Here is a 24,518-nt window from a genome sequence, read left to right on the forward strand (position 1 = left end):
GAGGCCCAAGGACATGGGCCATCCTCCACTGCACTCCCGGGCCACAGCAGAGAGTTGGATTAGAAGAGGAACAGCCGGGACTAGAACTGGCATCCCCATGGGATGCGGGCACTTTAGGTCAGGGCTTTAACCCACTGCACCACAGCACCAGCTCCTTAATTTACTTTATAATCACAAGCATAACCCTCCACTAAACAAATAATTCAACAAATAATAAATAGAAAAAAACACTGTTCCTTAGGAGTATAAGACAAGGGCTATAAACAATAATCAAATTTCAAGATGTCAATTTCACTCAAACACATTACATTTTTTGTACTCTAAGTTACCACAAATCAGGGAAACATATGACAATTGTCTTTTGGGGACTGGCTCAGTTAATTAAGCATAATGGTCTCCAATTGCATCCATTTTGCTGTGAAAAAGGATTTCATTCTTTTTTTTACAACTGAGTAGTATCCATCGTGTACATGTATCACAATTTATCCAGTCATCAGGTGCTGGATATCTGGGTTGGTTCCATATCTTGGTTATTATGAATTGAACTGCTATAAATATGGAAGTACAGATACCATTTTTAACTGAGTGCTATTGAACATAGAATATTTTGAACTTGGTGACAGAGGGTTAAACCAGGGTTTAGGGGGAAAGTGCTATCTCTGCATCTTTATACGTGGAAAGGAAAGGTTCTAAATCAAGGATCTGTCTTAGGAACTTAGAAGAAACAAGACAAATTAAATCAAATCTACACTAAAAAAATGAAAAGTAAAATTAGAAATCAACGAAATAGACATTCAATGACATAGAGAAAATTTTAGAGTCATAACCTGGTTCATTGAACAGATCAACAAAATTTTTAAGCTCCGAGTTACCTGCCATCCACTTGGAGACCCCAATGGCATTCTTGATCTTGGTTTTAGTCTGTCCCAGACCTGTTATGGAGATTTGGGGAGTGACCCAGGCCACTGAAGATCTCTCTCTCTGTCTCTGTCTCTCTTGCTCTTTCTTTCAAATAAATATAAATAAATAAACATTTTTAAAAGGGATATCTTTATGCCAAAAAATCAACTACCACTTAAAATGGATATAAAAACTACAATGTCAGTACAGGCAAAGATTTCATAGGAAGAACATGCACATGAATACATGATTACATAAACCTGTTGAATAAAACATGTATTTGAGAAATAGATTCTTGGTATTATGTTTGTTTTCTAAATATAAGGTGCTTACTGGAGGGCTTATGACTTGTGGTTAAGATGCGTGTTGTGGCAGCTGCGTCCCACATGCAAGTACATGAGTTTGATTCCAGGTACAGCTCTCACTCCAGCTTCCTGCTAATGCAAATACTGGGAAGCAGCAGTGGTGGCTGAAATGACTGAGGCTCTGCCTCCCAAGTGGGAGAACTGGATTGAATTCCCAGCCCAGCTCAACTCAGGCCATTGCAGACATTTGTGTAGTGAACTTGTGCAGGGGAACTCTCTCTCTCTCTCTCTCTCTCTCTATTTTGGTGGCTGTTTGTAGCTTTAACACTAAAATAAAGAATAAATAAAAAATCGAAGCAGTCTTTGAAGTAATTTTTTAAAGATTTATTTGTTTTTTGAAAGTCTGAGTTAGAAACAGGGAAAGAGAGAGAGAGAGAGAGAGAGAGAGAGAGAGAGAGAGAAAGAGAGGAAGCTCTTCCATCTGCTGGTTCACTCCTCAGATGGCTGTAACTGCCAGGGCTGGGTCAGGCCAAAACCAGGAGCCAGGAGCTTCTTAGGGGTCTCCCATCTGGGTGGCAGGGGCCCAAGCACGTGACCCATCTTCTACTGCTTTTCTTAGGCCATTAGCAGGGAGGCAGCTCATAAGTGGAGAAGTTGGGACATGATTCAGCATCCATATTAGCACTGCCACAGAAAAAATATTTTTGAAAAAGACAAAGAAAATCATGAATTGAATTTGCATATGACAGTCCATCAGGGTTCCTCCAGGACGACCTGGCTGTCTTCAGGGCTCCTGGATTGCTCTGGCATAGCCTTGTCTGTTGTGGGCTTTGGACGAGTAAATTAACAAATGAAAGATCCTCCTCTGTCTGACTCTGTGCCTCTTTTTGTCTCTCTGCCTTTCACATATGTTTAAACACACACATACACATATATGTACACACACGTGTATATATGCATATATATGTATATAACTAGATAAACCATTGTTTGGGGAAAATATTCACAGCACATACATTCAACAAAGGATTTGTATACAGTATCAATCAATCAATCAATTAGTCAATCAATCTACCTACCTACCTACCTACCTACATACCTACCTATGTATCTATAGTATTTTTATGTAAAATACACACTCAGGTACAACAAGAAAACTCAAGAAACTCAATTTTTTAAACTTTTATTTAATAAATATAAATTTCAAAAGTACAACTTTTGGATTATAGTGGCTTCCCCCCCATAACCTCCCTCCCATCCGCAACCATCCCATCTCCCATTCCCTCTCCCATCCCATTCTTCAAGATTCATTTTCAGTTATCTTTATATACAGAAGATCAACTTAATATATACTAAGTAAAGATTTTAACAGAAGAAACTCAATATTAAAATCAGCAAGAATGTATAATGGTCTATAAACCTATAAAAAGTGTTCAACCTCTTTAGTTATCAGCAAAATTCAAATTGATGCCACAATGTAATATTTTTTTTTTACCTACAACATTGGCTATGATATTACAGACAAGACAAAGTATTATCAAGTAAGTTGAATAACCAGAACTCTCTGAAATATCTAATAGTGTTGTAAAATGGCATAACATTTTTGAAGACCTTTTTGGCAGATTTTTGTTGATATCCTTACACTTGTTCAGAAATCCAGCTCTCAATTATTTACCCATTTCATATGAAAACATATGTTACATAAAGATAATACTCAAGTATTTATAGTAGTTTGAGTTATAATTGCCAAAAATTCAAATAACTTAAATGTCCATCAGTAGATAAACAGATGAATAAATGGCACATCCACTTAAATAAAATGATATTGAGCAATTTAAAAAGTAAGCTACTGTTAAACACAATAACATGAATAACCATAAAATTCTAATGTTAAGCCAAGTTATCCAAATACAAAATAGTATACAGTGTTTAAATGCACTCATACAAAATTAATTTGAGGCAAAATTACTCTATGTTATAAAACTTAGATAGCTGGGATGGACAGAGGCAAAGGGAGATGACTAATTGCAGGAACAAGGGAGAATTTGTAGGGCAATGGAAATCTTCTACAGCTTATTTGGGTAAATGTATGTATACATACATTAATAATTGATCAAAGTAGGGGCTGATGTTGTGGCATAGCAGGTTAAGCTGCCACCTCTGATGCTGGCATCCCATTTGAGTGTTTGTTTGAGTCCCAGTTTCTCTGCTTCTGATCCAATTCCCTCTTGATGTGCCTAAAAAAGCAGCAAAGGATGATCCAACTACTTGGGCCCCTGCCACCCACATGGGAGACCCAGATGGAGTTCTAGGTAATGGCTTTGGCCTGGCCCAGCTCCAGCTGTTGCAGCCATTTGGGAAGTGAATCAACAGATGGAAGATCTCTCTTTAACTCTGCTTTTCAAATAAGTAAATAAAATAAATCATAAAATTCTTATCAGACTAAACATTTAAGCTTTTCATTTTATTACATATTAATCATATCTCAACTAAAAAATTGGATATTCAGTGCTTTCCCAGGGTACAGATGTTTGTTTATTTACCAGTAGGTATGATGAAAAACACAGAGTTGACACAATTTTACTCTTTGTGAAATATGTCTCCTGAGTTTATGTGAGTTGAGATGTGAAGGAACAACACTCCTCTGCTTCCGGAACGTCAGTAAATGTGCTGCTCACTAAGGCAGCTGCTGTAGGCTCTTTCTTTACAGTTCTGTCTGATGGTCTGTTGTACTCTGTGGATTTAGTAGGAAAAGAGCTACTATTTGTTGTGGGTTACCACGTTATGAATTATTCCAAAATATAGTAGCTTAAAACAGCATCTATTTATTATCCCAAGATGTCTGTGAGTATGGTACTGTTTTGTGGAAAATTATATTTCCTTGCCTTCAGTATTCACGCATTTTTTTCAGCTTAACATTGTTGAGGAATTCACATGTTGCTATGGAGAAAATATAAAAATCCTTAAATCTATCTTCAGAAGGTATGGATGGGGAGGGATAGAGGACATTTGATCTAACAGTTAAGATGCCAGTTAGGACACCTGCATCCCATTTTAGAGTGCCTGGGTTCAGTACCCACCTCAGGCTCCTGACTTCAGCTTCCTGCTACTGTGAATACTGAGAGACAGAGATAATGGGTCAAGTGACCAAGTTCTTGTCACCCATATGGGAGACCTAGACTGAATTTCCAGCTCTTACCTTCAGCATGGCTCAGCCCTGGCTTTTCTGGGCATTTGAGGAGTGAACCCGCAGAAGAGAACTCTCTATCAATCTCTTTCTCTCTCCCCCAGCATCTTAAATAAATAAATTAAAAAATTAAAAAAAATTATAGGGAATAAAGTAATCTTTCAGAGTTTTGAATTATTAAATTTGCATTGTAGGGGCCAGCACCGTGGCATAGTGGGTAAAGCTTGACCTGCAGTGTCAGCATCCCTTATGGGCACTGGTTAGAGTCCTGGCTGCTCTACTTCCAATCCAGCTCTCTGCTATGTCCTGGGAAGGCAGTAGAAGATGGCCCAAGTCTTGGGCCCCTGCACCCACATGGGAGATGTGGAAGAAGCTCCTGGTTCCTGGCTTCGGATCGGCACAGCTCTGGCCATTGCAGCCATCTGGGGAGTGAACCAGAAGAATGAAGATCTCTCTCTCTCTCTCTCTCTCTCTCTCTGCCCCTCCTTCTCTCTCTTTGTAACTGTGACTTTCAAATAAAATAAATAAATCTTTAAAAAAAGATATTACTTGATTAGGTGTATGACTGATTTTTTATTGACTTAATAGTTCAATGAAAGAACTCATCCTGAACCACCAAAAATAATTAACTTTAAAATTGATTTTCTTAAAAATATTTTATTTATTTGAAGGGCAGAGTTACAGAGAGACAGAGAGAGGAAGAGAGAAAGTGTGTGTGTGTTTGTGTGTGTGTGTGTGAGAGAGAGAGGTCTTCCATTTGCTGGTTCACTCCCCAAATAGCCACAACAGCTGAATCTGGACCAGCCAAAAGCCAGGAGCCAGGAGATCTCCCACATGGATGCAGAGACACAAGGTCTTGGGTCATCTTTTGCTGCTCTCCCAGGTGTGTCAACAGGGAGCTGGATTGGAAATAGAGCAGCTGGGACTTGAACCAGCAGCACCCACATAGGATTCCATCATCTCAGCTAGCTGCCAACTTGCATGCCACAACACCAGCCCCTAAAATTGATTTTTAATGTGTCAATATTTTGAAAATATAGTAGGGTTACTACGATTATTATACACGTAAAATGTCTCAAGAAACAAAATGGTTTGAAAATATTTCAGAGAAAAATTATATCTCTTGTATTCAATATTTTAAAATTATCATTAGTTTTCTACTGAATACACTAATTATATACACATAGATAGGGAAATAACCTTATTAATATATTAGTCAAGCTTCTGTATCATCTATAATCCTGGAAGAAAGATTCATGTAAAAAGAGGTTATCACTCTTCGGAGGAATTTATTCAAGTCAAAAAACGATGTTAAATGCCTTACTGTTAAAAAAAAAGAATTTCCTTCATTTCATCTTAAATATTTCATTTATAAAACATATTTGTTGCCTTGGGTCAAAGGCCACAAGGGAAGTATAGTATTTGAGGCCTCTAATTGTTTTTGCTACAGTATCTCACCTTTCTATTGGATTAAGGTTTAGAATTTTCAAATCAGTCAAAAGCCCTCCCTCTCTTCCCTTGGATCATTGTTTACCTGACTGCATAGAGGGGTTGGAGAATGAGCATGTCTTCTGGACTTAGGAATCATTGAGTCTAGGAAAACATGAAGAATGATTTGGGTTCCTTGTACTGAACCAAAAAACAGAACCATGATTTACATTGAGAGTATTGTTTAGCCTTGTTTTGAAGGTAGTTAGGGGAATTATGCTCAATTTCATATGACTTATTTAAAGAGAGAGAGAGAGAGAGAGAGAGAGAGAGAGAGAGAAATAGCACTTTCATCAGGTGGTTCACTATCCAAATTTCTGTAACAACCAGAGCTGGGCCAGGCCAAGAACCAGGAGCTTCCCCTGGATCTCCCATGTGAGTGCAGGGGCACAAACACTTGGGCCGTCTTCTGCTGCTTTTCCAGGCACATTAGCAGGGAGCTGGATAGGAAGACTAGAAGTCAGGACTCAAACTGGTGTCCATATGGGATATGGGCATTGCAGGCAGTGGCTTTACCTCCTATGCCAGAGTGCCAGCTTCACACTTGATTTTTAAAATGGTTATTAAAAAATCTGATGCTAAGGAAACTCAGACCCTCTGCAAGGACTGATTTACCAGAAAACATGTATGTATGTGTGTGTAGATGGTCTTAAGATGTTTTCTTGGTCTAGGTTTGAAGGCATTACACTTGCATCAAAAAGGGTTAATATCTGTAAGACTAAGTGATCATACATAATATCTGCCAGCCAATCAATATCTAAGCGAGAGGATTCACAGTCTTGGTGTAGACTGTGCAGAATATTCACAAGTTATTTCTGCAATTTTAAATTGTGTAGTTGAATTTTGCAACGACTTTCTTCAATCTCAGCTTGATAAATAATCTTTGGCAGTAATTCTTATGTTTAAATGGTTTATATATTTTCTTTCAACATACTTTAATAATTATATCATTATAAGCACCATTCCTTTTCGTCTGTGTACAGATTCTTTTACTCTTTGGTGAACCTTCCAAATATAAGCTTCTTGATTAGAGAGAAACTTAGAAAAATGTTTTCTGCTGTGGGGTTCCTGAAAGTTAGAGTGTAGGATAAAAAGGGACATGGGAAGCCCAGGTTTTAAGCCAAAGTCCCAGCATCATGACCGGTCTATGAGAGAGTCCAGTGCTGTAGTACATTTCATGGTGTAATTCCAAGCAAGTCTTTTAAGCATACTCTGTGCTCTTCTTTCTTTCCTTTGACTTTCCTTTAAGAAAAAGATTTATTTTATTTGAAATGCAGAGTTCCAGGGAGAGTAGGAAAGAGCAGACCTTCCATCTGCTGGTTCATTCTCCAAAGCACAGTGTTGCCAAAAGCATCTTGGGCATATTTGGAATGGGTTTTGGTTTTATTATTAAACAGTTAAAAATTTAGTATAGAAATCCTCCTGGTAGAATTCTGACATGAGTTGAAAACTCCCGGAATGTATGAAAGTCCTATTTTGAAACACATACACATGGTGTAAGAAATACAATGGAACAGCTATGAGGTGTGGAGTTCTCTGAATGTGCCCGTTTTCACCTTCTCTTGTACCTCTGCACTCGCTATTCCCTCTATTCCCTTTGTCCTTTCTGTCCTCTATCCAGTGGTTAATCCCTTCTAATCCAGGTTGCCCAGGTTGCCCTTTTCAAACCCATTTCACTCTTTGAACTCTTTTCTCTCAGAAAGGGGTCTATATGGGGCTGGTGTTGTGGCAGGGTGAGTTAAACCACTGCCTAGAACACCGGCATCCCATAGGGTACCAGTTCAAGCCTTGGTTGCACCACTTCTTTTTTTTTTATTTTTTTATTTTATTTTTATTTTTTTTAACAGGCAGAGTAGACAGTGAGAGAGAGAGACAGAGAGAAAGGTCTTCCTTTGCCGTTGGTTCACCCTCCAATGGCCGCCTCGGCCGGCACGCTGAGGCCGGCGCACCGCGCTGATCCGATGGCAGGAGCCAGGAGCCAGGTGCTTTTCCTGGTCTCCCATGGAGTGCAGGGCCCAAGCACCTGGGCCATCCTCCACTGCACTCCCTGGCCACAGCAGAGAGCTGGCCTGGAAGAGGGGCAACCGGGACAGAATGTGGCGCCCCGACCGGGACTAGAACCCGGTGTGCCGGCGCCGCTAGGCGGAGCATTAGCCTAGTGAGCCGTGGCGCCGGCCGGCTGCACCACTTCTGATTCAGCTCCCTGATAATACACCTGGGAAAGCAGGGGAAGATGGCCCAGGAGTCTGGACCCTTGTACCCATGTGGGAGACCTGATTGAAGCTCCTGGCTCCTGGCTTCAGCCTGGCCCAGTCCCATCTATTATAATTTGGGAGTGAACCATTGGATGGAAGATTCTCTCTCTCTCTCTCTCTCTCTCTCTCTCTCTCTCTGTCAGTTCTGCCTTTCAAATAAATAAAATAAACCTTTGGGGCAAGTAAAAGAAAGACATCTATGCTGCTGTACACAGAACCCAATCCCTGCCTCATAGTATGAACCATGCTATATATAAATCTCTTTTCCTGGTCATTCATCCTTCTCTACTGTTAAGGTTTTAGAGCATGGACACTCTAAATCTATGCCTATCCTACATACTTCTTCAGCATTCCATTGTTATTAACCACTAACTACTGTCTGTAGTTATATATTTATATCTGTGATTACTTGATTGACATATGGTGTGTCAAGATTTTATAGGACTTGGAGGCATATGCTTTGTTTTCCATTTCATTCCAGTGGTTTAGCATAGCACCTGACATCTTGTGGTTGAATAAATGAATTCTGAGTTGCCAGGGCCTAACAGGAGGTCTGGTGTGGAGTATCACTCAATATTTATCTGATGAATAATTAGATTTAATTTCATTTAAAGTCCAAGCTTTTTGACTTATATGGTGGAGATTATAATACATACACATTTGATACCTTTCACACAGAATTATCCCAAGGATAAAATTGAGTGATGTATGGAAAGGAATGTGTATTCTGTGCATGATAGTCATTATAACTGATGATAACAGATGGGCACTAGGCATAAAGGATTTGGGATATATATCTATACAAGCCTAGGAAAAACTTTTTGGTAAATTTAGAAAAAAATGCATGGTTTATTTTAGAGGCAGGAAAGCAGAGAGAGAGGCAGACAGGGAGAATACCCATCTACTGTTCCACTCTTCAAATTTCCACATGGCCACATGCTAGCCAAATCCAGGAGTCAAGAACACAATCCATGTCTCCCCTGTGGATGAGAGGAACCCAATTACTTGAACCATCACCACTATCTCCAAGGACTACCAGGAAGCTGGAGTCAGGAGCTGGAACTGGGAAATGAACATGGGTCCTCCAATGTGAGACGTGGGCATCTTCCCTGTGGGGCCCTCAACTTCTTGCAGGAGTTTAATTCTCAAAGTCACATGCTAACAGTATTAACAGGTAGGAACTTAATCCAATTACAGTATTCGGGGTGGAGCTCGTGTGATTGAATCCTGGTAGCTTTATGAACATAGAAAGAGATGCACAAACATAGGCACAGATACTAGCAGGCACTCACCATATCCCTCGCCATGTGGTGCTTTGCATTGCCCGTGGGGCTCTGCCAGCAAAAAGGCCATTACCAGCTGAGGCCCCTCAACCTTGTACCTCCAGAACTGTGAGTGAAAATAGACCTCTTCTCTTTATAAAATTGCCTGCTGCAGCGATTTCATTAAAGTAATGAAAAACTTACTAACACATAAGGCTTAGCACACAAAGTCTAAAATTCACAACATGAGTGCCTGGGTGCAGTCAGAACCTATTCAAAGTAGGAGACAGGAGAAGAATGGGAGGTGAGAATAGTCAAGAAAACTTTGCCTTTTTCCCAGAGTTCACTAAAGGTCTCACAATAAGCTCAAAACTATAGGTTAGTCACAATCCTGAGTTTCAGATTTAGTCTGTATTTCCTCATATGAAATTTGGAATATATAGGCACTGATGAAATGTCAGAACTGAAATCTTCTCTTTTTACTTGAGAATCTAAATGAGTTTAGGAGTCAGAAATGCAAATGAATTTTCATAATCTATGTCATTTTAAGCATTTGTGCCATGATCATCATGCTGTGATTTTTTCCATTTGAGCAGATCAGTCATCATTTCTGTATTTACCGTTTTTAAATTTTTCTATTCTCCTGGTATATCTAGGTTCACTTTCTATGAGTGATGCAAAAATCTGCTTATTGTCTACTGCATTTCTTATACCAGTTTTTCAAGTCTTCAATCACTTTGTCCTTATCTGATATGTACCAGTGTATAAGCTTTAACATTTCCCTCCCTTCCTTCAAAACACAAGCAGGAAAGTACAGTGACAGCAGGGAGAGACCCTGAAGGCCAGTGCCCCAGGCCAGAGATGTCAGCCAACTGAAAGGGACACTAACTGAGACCAGGGAAGGACAAGTCCAGCTAATTCAGCAGCAGGAGATTTTGTATAGTACTGAGTTCTTTGGTCCACATTCACAGCAGAAAATCTTTGGAACTCCTAAATATAACATCAAGCGCAATCTTGCTTTGCCATCATTCAGAGAGGATGGATTCATTTGCATGCATTTTTCCAGGTAACACGAGCAAGAAATATGTGCCAAGAAACTTAGGCTGCTAGCACTGGCCCTGTAATTAACCTGGTAAAGGACCGTTGCCAAGTCATCGCACTTCTCTGGGGCTTTCACATGTCTGTGGCTTTGAAGGTAGTATCTCTTCTATCTGGAATTCCCAAACCTCTGTTACAGGCAAACTTTTACTCATCAGCAATACTGGGTTTGGTGTCATCTTCACTCTGAAACATCCCTTGACTACCCCCACCTACGCCTGAGCAGAGTTAGGTGTTACTTCTCTCCTGCTGCTTGCATGCAGCAATTATTTTTGTCAGTGTCCCTCCCAGCTCTGCTGCTTTGCAGGCTGTGAGTTCCCAAGAGACTAAAAGAATATTTCCTCTATTTTTGAAACCCCAGTGCCCTGCATGTGGTTTGACCTTATAGTAATCACACAACATATATTGAATCTCATGAATGAACTTTATGTCTTTATATTTCTTTATATGTCAAATGAAGGAGTTGAGCAAGATTTGTGACTTTCAAACTTTTAAAAAAATGGAAGAATTAGTTTTATCAGTTAAATATTTAAGATAAGAACTAATACATTATGAAGAAGAAGAAAGTCTCTTTAAAGTAAGAATAGGAGTCTAGAAACCTGGGCTCTTGCTGTCTCTTCTTAGAACATCCTATTACAGTACAAAGTATTACAATATAATTAAAACAAATTGGCCTAGAATCATGATTGCTAACTTTTTTTTTACAACTATGCCAAGTGAACACTGTTATTTTAAGTAGCAACATGTTTTTATTTGGCATTTGTTTCCTAAAATGTAAAAGTATTGAACTGGCTCCCTGAAAAACAGAATATAGCGTTCGCGTAAGTGACTGTTTCCTTAATGACTCAGGTTCTCATTAGGAACACTGCTTGACTGTTTCACTGAGCTGAATTCACAGAGGTGTTATTATGACATGTTTATTTTCCTGTATCTTCCTTGTCTGTCAGCTGTCATTTCTCCTGCTGTCATTTTTACTGACCTAATAGCTCCCTTAGCTAATCTCTTCTAGTCAAAGCCCATGTGCCCTAAATTTTCTTCTACTAATACACTATGAGCTAAGACAATAGAAAATAGTTTATTTAGAGATGTACATTTAGAAAAGAATGAGTAGGATTTGAGAAAGTTGATGGATTTTGTGTCCCCACCTTGTTAAGGCCTTGAAAGTTATTTTAGGTAGTGGAGGGTTGGGTTTATTTCCCAGTTTCTAGGTCCTTGAGTCTGGGGATTGGTAAAGTAGTGCATCTACAAAAATGAGGTGTAAATGTTTTTGAGAAAAACCAACCCTGACACAACCTGGAAATGACTGAATGAGTGTACTTTAACTGATTTAAAATATTAAAAAAAATCTTTTTTATAAACAATTGATGAAATATTTGAGTATGAACACCTAATGTTTACTTACAAAATTACATGAAGGTGCTTTTATTATATACCCTTCAAAATATACTCAAAATATAAAAATGGTAACATAAAAACAAATATAAGTGTTTATTCTAATAATTTCTGCCCACATCCCATATAATTGTTTTGTGCACTCCCTGGGTGCACTCACAACTATACACTCTATTTGTAGACCTCTGGTTTAGAGATCTATATAAGGATATTAACTTTGAATTTACCTAGGCAGATAAGCCTCCATTCAAGCAAAAACATGTTTATCTGCTTTTCAAGAAATCAAGTCAATTATTTTCAGAGCCTAACATGTGGCCTGGTAGTAAATAGTAGGTGTACAACCACAGTGATGAATTTTAATGAATGAATGAAATTAAACGGCCAATAAAGATGGTTTATTCAGTCTCTCAGTTTTTTGTTTCCATCAAGCCAGACCTCTTTCACAGTTGAGTGTAGGTCAGCCATCATTAGTGTGTGCCACACTAGACAGGAATGGTTGTGAAGCACACTGGGATTTCAAAGACGCAGGGTTAAGGCATTCAGATCCAGTGGAAGATGAGACCTCGTGGTAGGTTTTATCCATACAAATTACCATAGAGTGAAACATGACAAAGTCTTGTTTAATAATAATCCCAGGGGTATTTGGGATAGCAGATAGGGCACTGATGGTAGCAGTATCTAAATAATGATGATGCTCCAAGCCATCAAATAAGAGTATTATGACACTGAGAAGAGGGAAGCAAGGGAGAGGGTCCAGTAAAGACACATTTGTATTGAGTTTCAGAGCATAGCTGTTCCTTAGGCCCTCTGTTGTTACTCTACACACTCACCTTGGTTACAACCTTCTAGCTAGTAAAGTACCATCTGTATAAATGTATTCAAACCATACATCCAGCAGCCTTCTAGAAAGTTCCAATTAGTGGTCTCATAATTACTATATTATTAGCATGATTGACTCGGCAGATTTCCCCCAAGCCCGCTTCTCATACAGAAACCTGGAAGTTGCCTTTGATTCTTCTAGCTCCCTCATCCTGTGTATTTGGTTCCATTGCCATTGTCATAGCCATTGTCAGGATGGTCTCTGATTTTCTCATTGGGCTTCCTAGCTGCAATCTCAATTCCTGCAAGTTATTTCTCGTAGTACACCAGAGTGACTTCTATAAACAGCAATCTGGGTACTATAGCACCCACTCTGCCCTGCAGTGTCTGAATGTTTGTGATCCCTGAAAGTTTATGTGTAAGCAGATGACACCAGAGTGAGACCTTTTGGAGGTGATTAGATTCTCACATGCAGAGAGCAGAGTGAGGAAAACTATGCTCCCTCCTGTTTTTTTTTTAAGATTTTATTTATTTGTGAGGCAGAGTTAGATAGAGGGAGAGACGGAGAAAGAGGTTTTCCATCTGCTGGCTCACTCCCCAAATGGCTGTAATGGCCAGAACTGGGCCAATCCAAAGCCAGGAGCCAGGAACCTCCTCTGGGTCTCTCATGTGGTTGCAGGGGCCCAAAGACTTGGGCCACCTTCTACTGCTTTCCCAGGACATAAACAGAGAGCTGGATTGGAAGAGAAGCAGCTGTAACACAAACTGGCACCCTTATGGGATCCTGGCACCACAGGCAGAGGCTTAGCCTACTACGCCACAGCACTGACCCTACTCCTGCTTTTTTTTTTTTTTTTTTTTTTTATAAAGGCACTAATTCCACTCATGAGTGCTCCACTCTTATGACCTAATTATCTGCTGATACCATCACGTTAGGGGTTAGGATATCAATATATGAATTTTGGGGGACACAAGTATTTAGTCCCTGACACTCAGTGGAAGAGCAAGAGGATGAAGTCCCTGGGGTAATGTTCATCAGGAGCCAAGCTAATTGATTAGTTAGAGTAAGTGAATAGAGAAGGGTTGGAAGAAATTAAGTTAGGGGAACACGCAGGAGCTCACACTATAACTATTGGCATCACAGACACTAAATTTACAGCATTAACACCAAGTCACACCCTTAGGCCCTCTGTTGTTACTCTACACACTCACCTTGGTTACAACCTTCTAGCTAGTAAAGTACACCCTGCAGCTAGAAGACCTCAGTTTATCCAAAGAATTAAGATGCCCTTGAGGTCTGACAGCCCTGAGCTCTACAGATTATTTGTCCACAGTGCACATCATGGTGTCTAGTATTTTGATGTGGCCCTTGTGATACAGTCATTTTTCCATATGTTACTGCTATATAACAGTAATAATAGTTAATATTTAAAAATATTTTTATTTTTAATTGGCATATAATAATTACTCATATTTACAGGATACTCTGAAATATTTCAGTGCATCTATACAATGTGTGATAATCAGATCTGGGTAACTGGAATAATCATCACCTCAAACATTTATTACTTCTTTGAGTTGAGAACATTCAAAATCCTCTTTACTAGCTATTTTTTTTTTTTTTTTGACAGGCAGAGTGGACAGTGAGAGAGAGAGACAGAGAGAAAGGTCTTCCTTTGCCGTTGGTTCACCCTCCAATGGCCGGCACGGCTGGCGTACTGTGCTGATCCGATGGCAGGAGCCAGGTACTTATCCTGGTCTCCCATGGGGTGCAGGGCCCAAGGACTTGGGCCATCCTCCACTGCACTCCCGGGCCACAGCAGAGAGCTGGCCTGGAAGAGGGGCAACGGGACAGAATCTGGCGCCCAGACCAGGACTAGAACCCGGTGTGCCAGGACCGCAAGGTGGAGGATTAGCCTAGTGAGTCACGGCGCCGGCCTTTACTAGCTATTTTGAAATTTACACAATTATTATCAATCGTAGTTACCCCTACTGTGCACATTAGAAATTATTCCTCTTGGGGCTGGCATGGTGTAGTGGGTTAAGCCACTGCCTTAAGTGCCAGCATCCCATATAGGCACTGGTTCATGTCCTGGCTGCTCTGCTTCCCAACCAAATGTCTGCTGATGGCCTGGGAAAGCAGCAGAAGATGGCAACGCTGGCCCCAACAGTTACTATTTTTGAGCAACTTCCCCATTTCCTATTCTCTTCCAAATTCTATAGGAGAATTACCTTATTTGATTCTCACCAAGAAAATCTGTGAAGATTTTTCTTTTCTGATTTTCACTTGATGAGACAACCTAAACCTCAGAAAGGTTGACTAACTTGCCCTAAGTCACCCAAGAGCAAAGATCTGACCATTTCAGTGATTCTACAACTCAGCCTCTCATTTGTTCCTAACAGTTTTATTTGAATTTTATCTCTTCTCCATTAGATGTTTACATTTAATTAAAGAAATATTTATTGAATTACTCACTATATTTGAAACATTAAGCACTGTGTGAAATTAAATTAACAAATATTTACCACTGACTATGACTTTCTACTAGAGTACTGGAACTTGTTTGCTAATTCTGGATCTTACCATCCTTGCGAGAGAATTAACAAAATGGGACAAGGAAACATAACAACAAGAAAGGACAGACTTTTCCAGATCAGCTGCTTTCTGCTGTAAAACATAGAGAAGCTTCCTAAATGCTTGTTCTCAGAACTGATACTGTCATTCTCAGAACTGATCTGCTCCTGTCAAGCAGATTTCAAATAACTTGGGCCCCTAGACAAGTTTTCAAGAGAGTTACCATGCTTTCATAAGTGCCATTTCTGAAACTGTCAACAAAATAAACACGCATTTGTTTGTTATACATCATTGGACAAAATGTCATTTTTCCTTCAGGGAGTATGAGATGAATCATCATCATCAGACTCTTCCAAGGATGTTTTTTTTTTTTTTCCTGAATAATAAAAATCAAATTTGAGTGCACTGACTCTTAGGAAATGCAAGTTTTCAATCAATTGGATTCGATTCCAATGGGCTTGGTGAAGAAATGAAATTCCGTGGATATTAATGCTGCATCTAGAAAAAGGGTGAATCCAGTATACTTTCGTTCAATGTTAAGAGAATTACTGTGATTCCTCTCTTGTCCTAGAGTGTCCAAAAATGAGTTTGCACTAGCTTTCTGTAAACGAATTCTGCATTTTCTCAGAAGGAAATAAAATGGAGATATCTGAATACCTGACTAAAGTATTCTTTTATCAGCAAATTACTTTACTTTCTGGGCTCTCAGGATTAAGCTGCAATCAGAACGTCTCATTTACACGCTGAGAGTTGATCAGTTTTTCACTTCCAACCACAACTTTATCTCCCCCACAGAGGGCCTTGGTCCAGTGAGGCAGGGAGCCTGTCACACGCCAGACTGGGAGAGGCGCCAGAACCTTCATCCCCAAGGGTGTCAACTCTGCCTGTCTGGATCTCTCCAGCGGATTCTGCAACTGCAACTGGTTTTACCTGATCAGGGACCTACCTGTTGGGCGAAAACAGACCAAGAAGAGAAAAACAGATAAAACGCTCAACCTGCAGCACGTGTGTGTGTGTGTGTGTGTGTGTGTGTGTGTGTCGGGAGTGGCGGGGGGCTGAGGTCAAGGTTTCAAATGCACACTATTCCACCAGGAAAGTTACATGTAGTTTCTTTTCCTTTGTCCTTGTCCATCTGAAAGGTTTCCACTTCCCTTCAGGTGTCTGGGGTCAGGATGAGAATGAGGAGTCGGGAGGCAGTGAGCTTCTGGGCAGGGCTAGGGTTCAGGGTGGTTCGTCTGGGCAGCCTGAGACCAGCCCGGCCCACTCCCTCTGGTTCCAGAGCCCGGGTGGGGAGCCCGCGGGCGAGCGCTGGGTCCGCCTTTGGCCTCCTGACCCAGACAGCGCGGGGCGCGGGCTAGCGCAGCAGCCAGCCTCGTGGCCGCCCGCCAAGGGTTCGAGGCCTCTGCGACCCGGACGCGATGACAAGAAGCCACACAAGAACAAGTGTTTCGGGGCCGCAGACGCGGAGCGGCGGGCACTGAGGCAGAGGAGGAAGAGTCCTCCTCTGAGGGGACCGGTCCGGAGCGAGCTGGCTGGCAAGAAGGGGCGGGGTGCGCGCAGTCGGAGCCGCCGCGGCCGCCGTTGCCGCCACCGCGACGTCTGGGCAGAGCCGCAGCGAGGCGGGGAGGGACGCGCAGGGGCGGCTGCCGCAGCCCTCAGGCCACGGGGCGCGATGCGGCCACGCTAACTTTGCCGGACGGAAGAGGAGGAGGAAGGGGGCTTTGAGCGACCGGGGCGTGGGGGCGGGGGGATGCTGAGGTAGGTGGTGGCCCCGGGCCGGGAGGAGAAGGGGTTCGGGTCCCGTCCCCGTGCTTCCTCGGCCCTGTCCCCCTTCGCTGCCCACTGCGAGCCCCCCGGGAGCGCGCCGCTGTCAACTTGCTCTGTCACAGTTTTCCTCGCCGCTTTCAAATCAAAACTTCCCCGGGGTGGAGTTTGAGGGAGGGCCGCGCAGGGGGAGGGAAGTCCCGCAGGGGTGGCGTGCTCTTCTCTGAAAACAGGGCTTTTTTTTTTTTTCTTTTCCGCCAGAACCAGTCAGGTCCTTGCGCCCGACACGTCCCGAGCCTTCCCCGGTGCGCCCCGCGGGGCGGCGAGCTAGGCGGCGGCGGCGGCGCGGGCTCGGCGCAGCGGCCCATGTCCGGCGCGGGCGAAGCTCTGGCTCCCGGGCCCGCGGGGCCGCAGCGCTCGGCCGAGGCGGGCGGCGGCCGGCAGGGCTCCCCGGCCCACGGTGAGTGAGCGAGCGTGCGCTCGAGAGGGGCAAGCGAGTGTGTCGTGGCTGCGTTCGTAAAGTTTGCTCGCACGGGTACTGTGGGAGGGGGTGGCTCGTGCGGCGCGAGGCCGGGTTCCCACCGTGTGGTTGTGAACTTTTGCACAGTTCGCGTTCCTCCAGCAAGTTCGTCAGGATTCCTGCCCTAGATCAACAACCGGATAGGAGGGCGGATCGGCTGGTCCCTCCACTCCTCTTCCTTTGGTGGCGGAGGGGCAGGGTGACAGGCTTGCTTCTGAGTTAAGCGTATGCATTTCTGGGCCTGTGGCTCAACAGTGTGGGTTCTGAAGCCCTACTACTCCAGGCCTCTCTGGTTCTTGTGTCCTGGAATCCAGGACCCCCCTACTACTCCAGGCCTCTCTGGTTCTTGTGTCCTGGAATCCAGGACCCCCGCTGCTCTCTCAGCAAACATGCGGGCTCCCTCTCAGCTTTTCCTCCCGGGCTGCTCTGCACCCTGGCTGGTGATCTGGAGTTCTGTGACTTGGGAATGGCTCATGCATATGTTTTTAGTAACTGTTTTGTTTTGAAATAAACGTGCTTTAAAAGATGCTTTTCAAGAATGAATTAGCTCCCGTGTGTTTTTACAAAGTGTAAATATGTACAGCCTATAAAAAATGTACTGCTGTTTGTAGGAAACGCATAACAAGTTGATACACAAATCAGACCCGTATCTTCTCTTCTGCTGTAGGTAGTATACTCCAGGGTTTCATTGATGATAGAGAGCAAAGGTCTTAGACTCCTCTCACCTTTTCCTCTAAGGACAATTCTGATTTAAAGTGTTCTGACACTGGAAGGAACTAAGTACTCTATCAGGGATCAAAAACTTCTTGATTTCAACCAAATCTGGAAGCACCCTGCTTCCCCCTCCCTTAGCCCAGGAGAATGATAATGTAATGAGGTTTTTTTTTTTTTTTTTTTTTTTAGCAGCAAAAAGTGGAAAAGAAGATGTTAATGTTCACGCCACACAGTAGGTAAAAGCAGAAACCAGCCATGGTTAAATTAGAATGTTCTGGCATCCGGGGCTGTTAGATTGAATTACATTTATCATTTTGCATGGACAGAGTGACTCATTTTTTCTAAACTGAGAAAATTAAAAACGATGAGCTGCAGAAAAATCAGGGAACTAGGATGATAAACATATGTTTTCCCAGAAGCAGCCTGTGTTCTCCACATTGTATTGTCAACACAATCATTTTCCTGTCATTAGACATGCCCTCAGTAGTCATATCGACTCATTGATGGGCTGTTTATGCTCACATTTGAGCTATTAATCACTACTGTTAAACAAAGCATATGTCAAAAACCAACATCAACCATCCAAGAAAAACAGTTTGACTTGGAAATGGTTAGTACCTACAATATCCAATGTTAGTAGAATGCATTTTTAAAATCAGCTGGAAAAGCCTGCAGTGGTACTTATTGCACCTGTACTATAGGAAAGCTGTGTGATGTCACATGATCTGACTTTATGAGGCAGCTTGCCCAGGATGGCCTAAAGTAGAATGCTTGCTGCATACAGCACATACAGTTTCAGTGTGGGAACACTTGGATTATATTTTACCTAAAATAGCCATCACTTCAATGACATATGTTGCTTTCTTATTAGTTTAACTTTGGCACAAAAAGTTCTTTAAGTAGGGACTCAATTATAAATGTAATATGGAGTTGATTCTTTAAAAAGAAAATTCTCAGTGTCTTGTTAAAAGTATTGTATTTCAGACAGGTAGATTTCATAAGGCATATTAAAGAAAAAAATTTGGAGGGAGTGAATGGCAAACTTTCAAGATTCAGTCTTTAGGTTGGTTTCATTGGTAAAGACATCTGTCAAGAAGGCTTGTCTAAAAGCCACTGTACTCCTAAGCCCTCACTCAAGGTCCTTAACCCACTTCCTTCTGTCCTTGGATTCTTCCTCATTCCTTTCAAATAATAGTTTAGCAGTTCTCTTGTAGGACATGGCTGCTTAGTTAATTGAAACTTAATTTTAAAATTCTGAGTGTTTTGTGAAAGTTAACAGAAAACATGATTTCATGAAAATTGTGTCTTTACTGTAAAGTTATACATTTATGTGCACAATATGTAGGTACAGACATGTATGTGTAACCTGTGGGTAACATTACTATTTGGTAATGAGTTATCCATGCTGTTAACCAAAGGCATGAAACCTTGGAATTGGAAGTACTTTTAGGGATTCTCTAGTCTGAACTTCTCATCAAATAAAGGACTGCAGCCTAGGTTGGTTTAAACCTACACAGTGTCATCCATTACATTCAAATGTATTAAGAGTAAGGAAGGCTTTTCTTGTTGAGAACATAGCTCTGCTTTCTTAAAACTTCTACTTTCTTGTTGTGATTCTGCAAGTTTTACTACTGCTTTGAAGCATTAAACAGCATAAAGAATCTTTTATGTGTATTTTAAAAATTGTTCCAGAGTAGGGACATAAGCTCACATACTCCTAACTGTGAGAGGGAACCAAGATGGGTGTCAGACACTAGGGATTTCAGGAGCCTGAAGAGCACAAGGCCAGGAGGGCAAGGCCCAGTTATAACTAATTGTTGCCATGTGGCTTAATACCTTCCAGTATTTCAACAGATCCTGGAAATCTGGATCTTTGTGTCTTACTTCCCCACTTTTTAAAGTTGGCAGTTAAATACAGTTTCTGCCCAGGCCACACAAAACAACCACACCTGCAGGCTAGATGTAGTCTCTGAGCAGCTGATTTGTGACCTCTGTTATTAAAATAGAAAGTAAACGTGATTTTAAAATTATTTCCCTCTCTGAATGCCTTCTGAAATATTGATTTATGTTCTTATGCACAGTACCTGTATAAAGGTCTTCATAGGTGAAAAATAACTTCTGTCATGCCTATTTTTGTTTTATGACTGAATACTTTTGAGGGCAGGCATTTGACACCGTGATTTCAGATACTGTTTTGGGATACCTGCATCCCATATTGGAGTCCCTGGGTACAAGTCGTGCACCCACACCTGATTCCTGATTCTTGCTAATGCACATCTTGGAAGGCATCAGGTGACAGCTCAAGTAGTTAAATCCTTCCACCCATGTGCGAGACCTGGATTTGAGTTCCTGGCTCTTGGCTTTGACTTGGACCATCTTTGGCTGCTGGGGCATTTGGGTGTAAACCAGTGGATGAGAAATATTTTTCTATCTGTCTGTCTCTTTCTCTCTACATTTCAAGTACATAAAATAAATAACTCAAGATAAAACGTGTGAATGGGTCTTGTGTATGTGGTTCCTCCAACCATCAGTCTTTTCTGAGTAAGCATTCTAGAATTCATTATTTATCAAGCAACATTGAAAGTGTTGGTATTTGGTGCAATAGTTATTAGATCCCATGTAATTGAAAGAACCTTTTAATTATTTCATTCATAAGTTTGTGACTTGTACCCAGAGAGATCTTTAGAAATGATTTAGTCTAATCTGACCGTTTTTTAGATGAGGAAAAAGTTGTTCAAAGAATTTAAGTGACTTACCCAAGGTCCCGCACATAGTCAGTAGCAAGAATTCAGGGTAGAAGCACAAATTGTAAAATATATTATATGTCATTGTGATAAATGTGGTTGAAGTAGAAAAATCAATACAACTTTTTTGTAGGGTCAGGTGGATTGAAGTTAATAGGCTTTGGATATTGTGAATCACTTGAGCCTGTTTCCGTCTTTGTAGTATGCTCCATCCCCCACTCCAGTGCCTTTGCCAAGACATAGGCTGTTGGACTCTGAGTGCTGCAATACACTTTAATGTGATAATGTGTGATTTAATGCACTCTTTTCTCTTGGGAGAGTCCTCTGAGACTATTAGGCGGACTTTTCATAGCAGGATGCAAAATGCCAGTGAAGTTAATTAAAAAATAATCTAAAATAGAGGCTAGGGAGAGAATCTTCAAGTTGAAATTACATAAGAAGAGCTTTGACTTAGAGGCTTAGCTAAGTTGTCAGGAGTTTGTAATGGCTAATCAGATTTCCTTTTTGGGAAGCCTGTTTATTTCAATTTATTTAATGCATGCTTATACATACTGGCTTTCTACTTTTTTATCATATTGTTATTATTGTTTAAAAGATAGCATTTCTCAAAATGTGTCATCTTTGGACAGCTTCTGTCCCTGGTTCTCACTGGGGACAGTTTTGCCCTCTGCAAGGCTTTGGACAATACCTAGAAAAAAGCTTGTTCCTAACAAGGGCTGGGGCGTGTGCTTCCTGTGGGCATTGAATGAGTAGAGGCCAGTGTACTGGGATTGGGTCCATAGGATTCATGTTCTTGAGATCCAGAAATCTTGCTGTCCAGATCTCTTTAGAATCCCTGGGAATAAGAACCCAAGGTCTTATTTTTAAATAGCTCCAAGTTCTCCTTAGCTTGAGTTGAGGATCACTATTCTGGAGGCTTTTATCTGGAAAAGGACATAATATATTTTAAGCTTTATATTATAAACAGTCTTTTCTTTCTGAAGCCAGAGAACGGTTTCACAAAGCTCTAAAAACGTCCCTTTTGTAAGTTCCAAAATTAAAGTCGTATCACTAGGTAAACTCTCTACTAATATGCTCCAACATTTTTTTAACACATACCGCAGTTCATCCTCAGATTAGTCCTGAATATTCATCTCCAAAAATTTTCTTTTAAAAATGTATGTACTACAATCAAATATATTTCAAACATCATAAAAATGCAAGTAAAAATTAAAAGATAGTTAACAAATAGAATTTTAACACTTACTTTCACCACCTCAGTAGACATTCTTGCTGGTGTTCCCCTGCACTTCTCTTTGGAGACCCTCACATATGACAAAACATGGAAAGGACTCCTCCATTTTTACATGAGTTGTGTTCATATGTAAGCTGGACCTTTGAAAACCTGGATTATACCTTCTTATAGAAACAGAGTGATAAATTATATTTGGTTTTATAATAAATCTCAAAAGATGTTGGAATTAAATTTTTTGGAATTTTTGTTTATGATGACAAATCACAGAGAACATACTATTATAATACTGGTAATCACATATAAATAAGTGAGAGTAAAACTACACTTAAAAGAAACTGCTTTAAAATGCTTTTTGAATGTAGCTGCTAGAGTAGGGACAGATTTAATTAGAAAATATAGGGAGACTTGTCTGGATTTAAAAGAGGATTTGGAGACATTTTCAGAACTTATACTTCTAATTCTTTTTTATGTCCAAAGGAGCTAATAATGTTCATTTTATAAGTTTAGCTGTAGAAGTTAATGGCTTACCAGTTGAGCATATTCATTTTCTTTTTGCTGAGCAAAAGAAGCAAATGAATAACTGCTTTAACTGGGTGGGCAGCTGACAGGGGGTGGGAGGGAGGGCAAAACCAAAACAAACTAATATAGGAGAGAGGGAGGAGGGAAGGAAGTGGTTAAAGAAAATGTGTCTAGAAATTTAAGGAAGTTTTTGGACAAGTTGAATGGAGAAATGTAGAGAAAAAAATGTTCATGGTGTGAGCTGAGAATATGGCTGGTATTTAAAAAAAAATACTTATTTTATTTATTTTACAAGTGGAGTTACAGAGAGAAAGGGAGAGACAGAGACAGGGAGATCTTCCCTCTGTTGGTTCATGCACTGAATGGACACAATGGCCAGGACTGGACCAGGCTGAGGCTAGGAGAATGGAACTTTGTGCAGTCCACATGAGTGGACTGTAATTATGCTAACTTTTGAATGGAAAAGTAAAAATAAATTGTTTAAAAAGATACTGTTTATAAATAAAGGAGGTGCGAATTAAATGAGTACCCTGCCCGGGTACTTGGGTCATCTTCTGCTCCTTTTCCAGGTATATTAGCAGGGAACTGGCTCAGAAGTGGAGCAGCTGGGACATGATCTGGCACCCATATGGAATGATGGCATTGCAGGTTGTGGCTGTACCCAGTATGCCACAATGCTGGCCTATGGGTGGCATATTTAAGGAAATAGTTACCATGGTAGGGGCACAAACATGCATGAGGAAAAGCATCTATGTCTAGGGGACTGGGTAAACCTCGAGCAGAAGTTTTGGTTTGCATTGGACCAAGAAGCATGGTCATAGGGCGGTAGAAAACAACGCCTGGAGCCGGTGATTGCAGAATGCTGTCTCCTTTACTAAGGATCATATAAAAATTGTATGAAGGGGCAGAGAATGAGGTATAATTGTAGACAGGCTGCAGTCAGTTTTAGGAGGGTCCTGATTCTCCTGCTGAGCAGCTTATACATCTTTTCTGTGGACAAAAGATGGACCATTGAATGTTCTTGAGAAGAACAAGGACAGGATCCCATTGGACCTTTTAGGAGAATAAATCTAGTGGAAATTTAAAGGATGATTTTGGAGGGAGGGCCAAGAATGGAGGTAGCTCACCATAGCCTGACTAAACATTAGATGACCTAGGAAGACCTCTGCCAGTGGGAATGGAAATTAGGAAATGTGTGTGTAAAAACAATGACAAAACTAGGGTAGAGCTGTGTCTTGGCTGTGAAAGTCGCTTTGAGGACATTGATTTTTATTATTCATCTTCAGATCTCCTCAAAGTGCAGTGTTCACCTTTTGATGAATAGATATGGTTGGATAAAATATTTCATGGGAGATAATGGAAAGGCAGAAATTGGAAGTCATCCATGGGTTTGCCTTGACGCCAGAGTGGAAACACTGAAGTAGCTTTAGGCTTCTTTATGAAGTTGATTCAAGGGAATTTAGCCACGGTCATGGTCGCAAATGGGCAGCTGGAAAGGGGAATATGTGACCAAAAGAGTGATGAGGGTCAGGCTCAAAGTCTAAGATTTCTCTACCAGTTGGTGCTGGTGCTGTGACCTCTTAGGTTAAGCAAAGGCTTGTGGTGCTGGCATCTCATAAATGACTCATATATGACAGCATCTCATACTGGCATCTCATATATGAGTTCCAGGTGCCCTCGTTCCAATGCAGCCCCCTGCTCATGTGCCTGGGAAAGCAACAAAAGATGGCCCAAGTGCTTGG

At 41.2% G+C, this 24,518-nt stretch overlaps 1 protein-coding gene across 2 annotated transcripts in view; it reads left to right on the forward strand.

Annotated features, from left to right (window-relative positions):
* The first annotated feature begins 16,896 nt into the window (after window positions 1-16,896).
* The window catches only part of MDFIC (MyoD family inhibitor domain containing), a 101,562-nt gene continuing 93,940 nt past the window's right edge, over window positions 16,897-24,518 (forward strand). Inside the window, exons 1-2 of one of the 2 annotated variants that reach the window (XM_008258188.4) lie at window positions 16,897-17,039; window positions 17,307-17,505. In XM_008258188.4, coding sequence (XP_008256410.2) covers window positions 17,412-17,505 — 94 coding nt within the window. In that variant the 5' untranslated portion in view covers window positions 16,897-17,039; window positions 17,307-17,411. 2 annotated transcript variants of the gene reach the window in all.

The sequence above is a fragment of the Oryctolagus cuniculus genome, chromosome 3, assembly GCF_964237555.1.
Source record: "Oryctolagus cuniculus chromosome 3, mOryCun1.1, whole genome shotgun sequence".
Lineage (NCBI taxonomy): Eukaryota > Metazoa > Chordata > Mammalia > Lagomorpha > Leporidae > Oryctolagus > Oryctolagus cuniculus.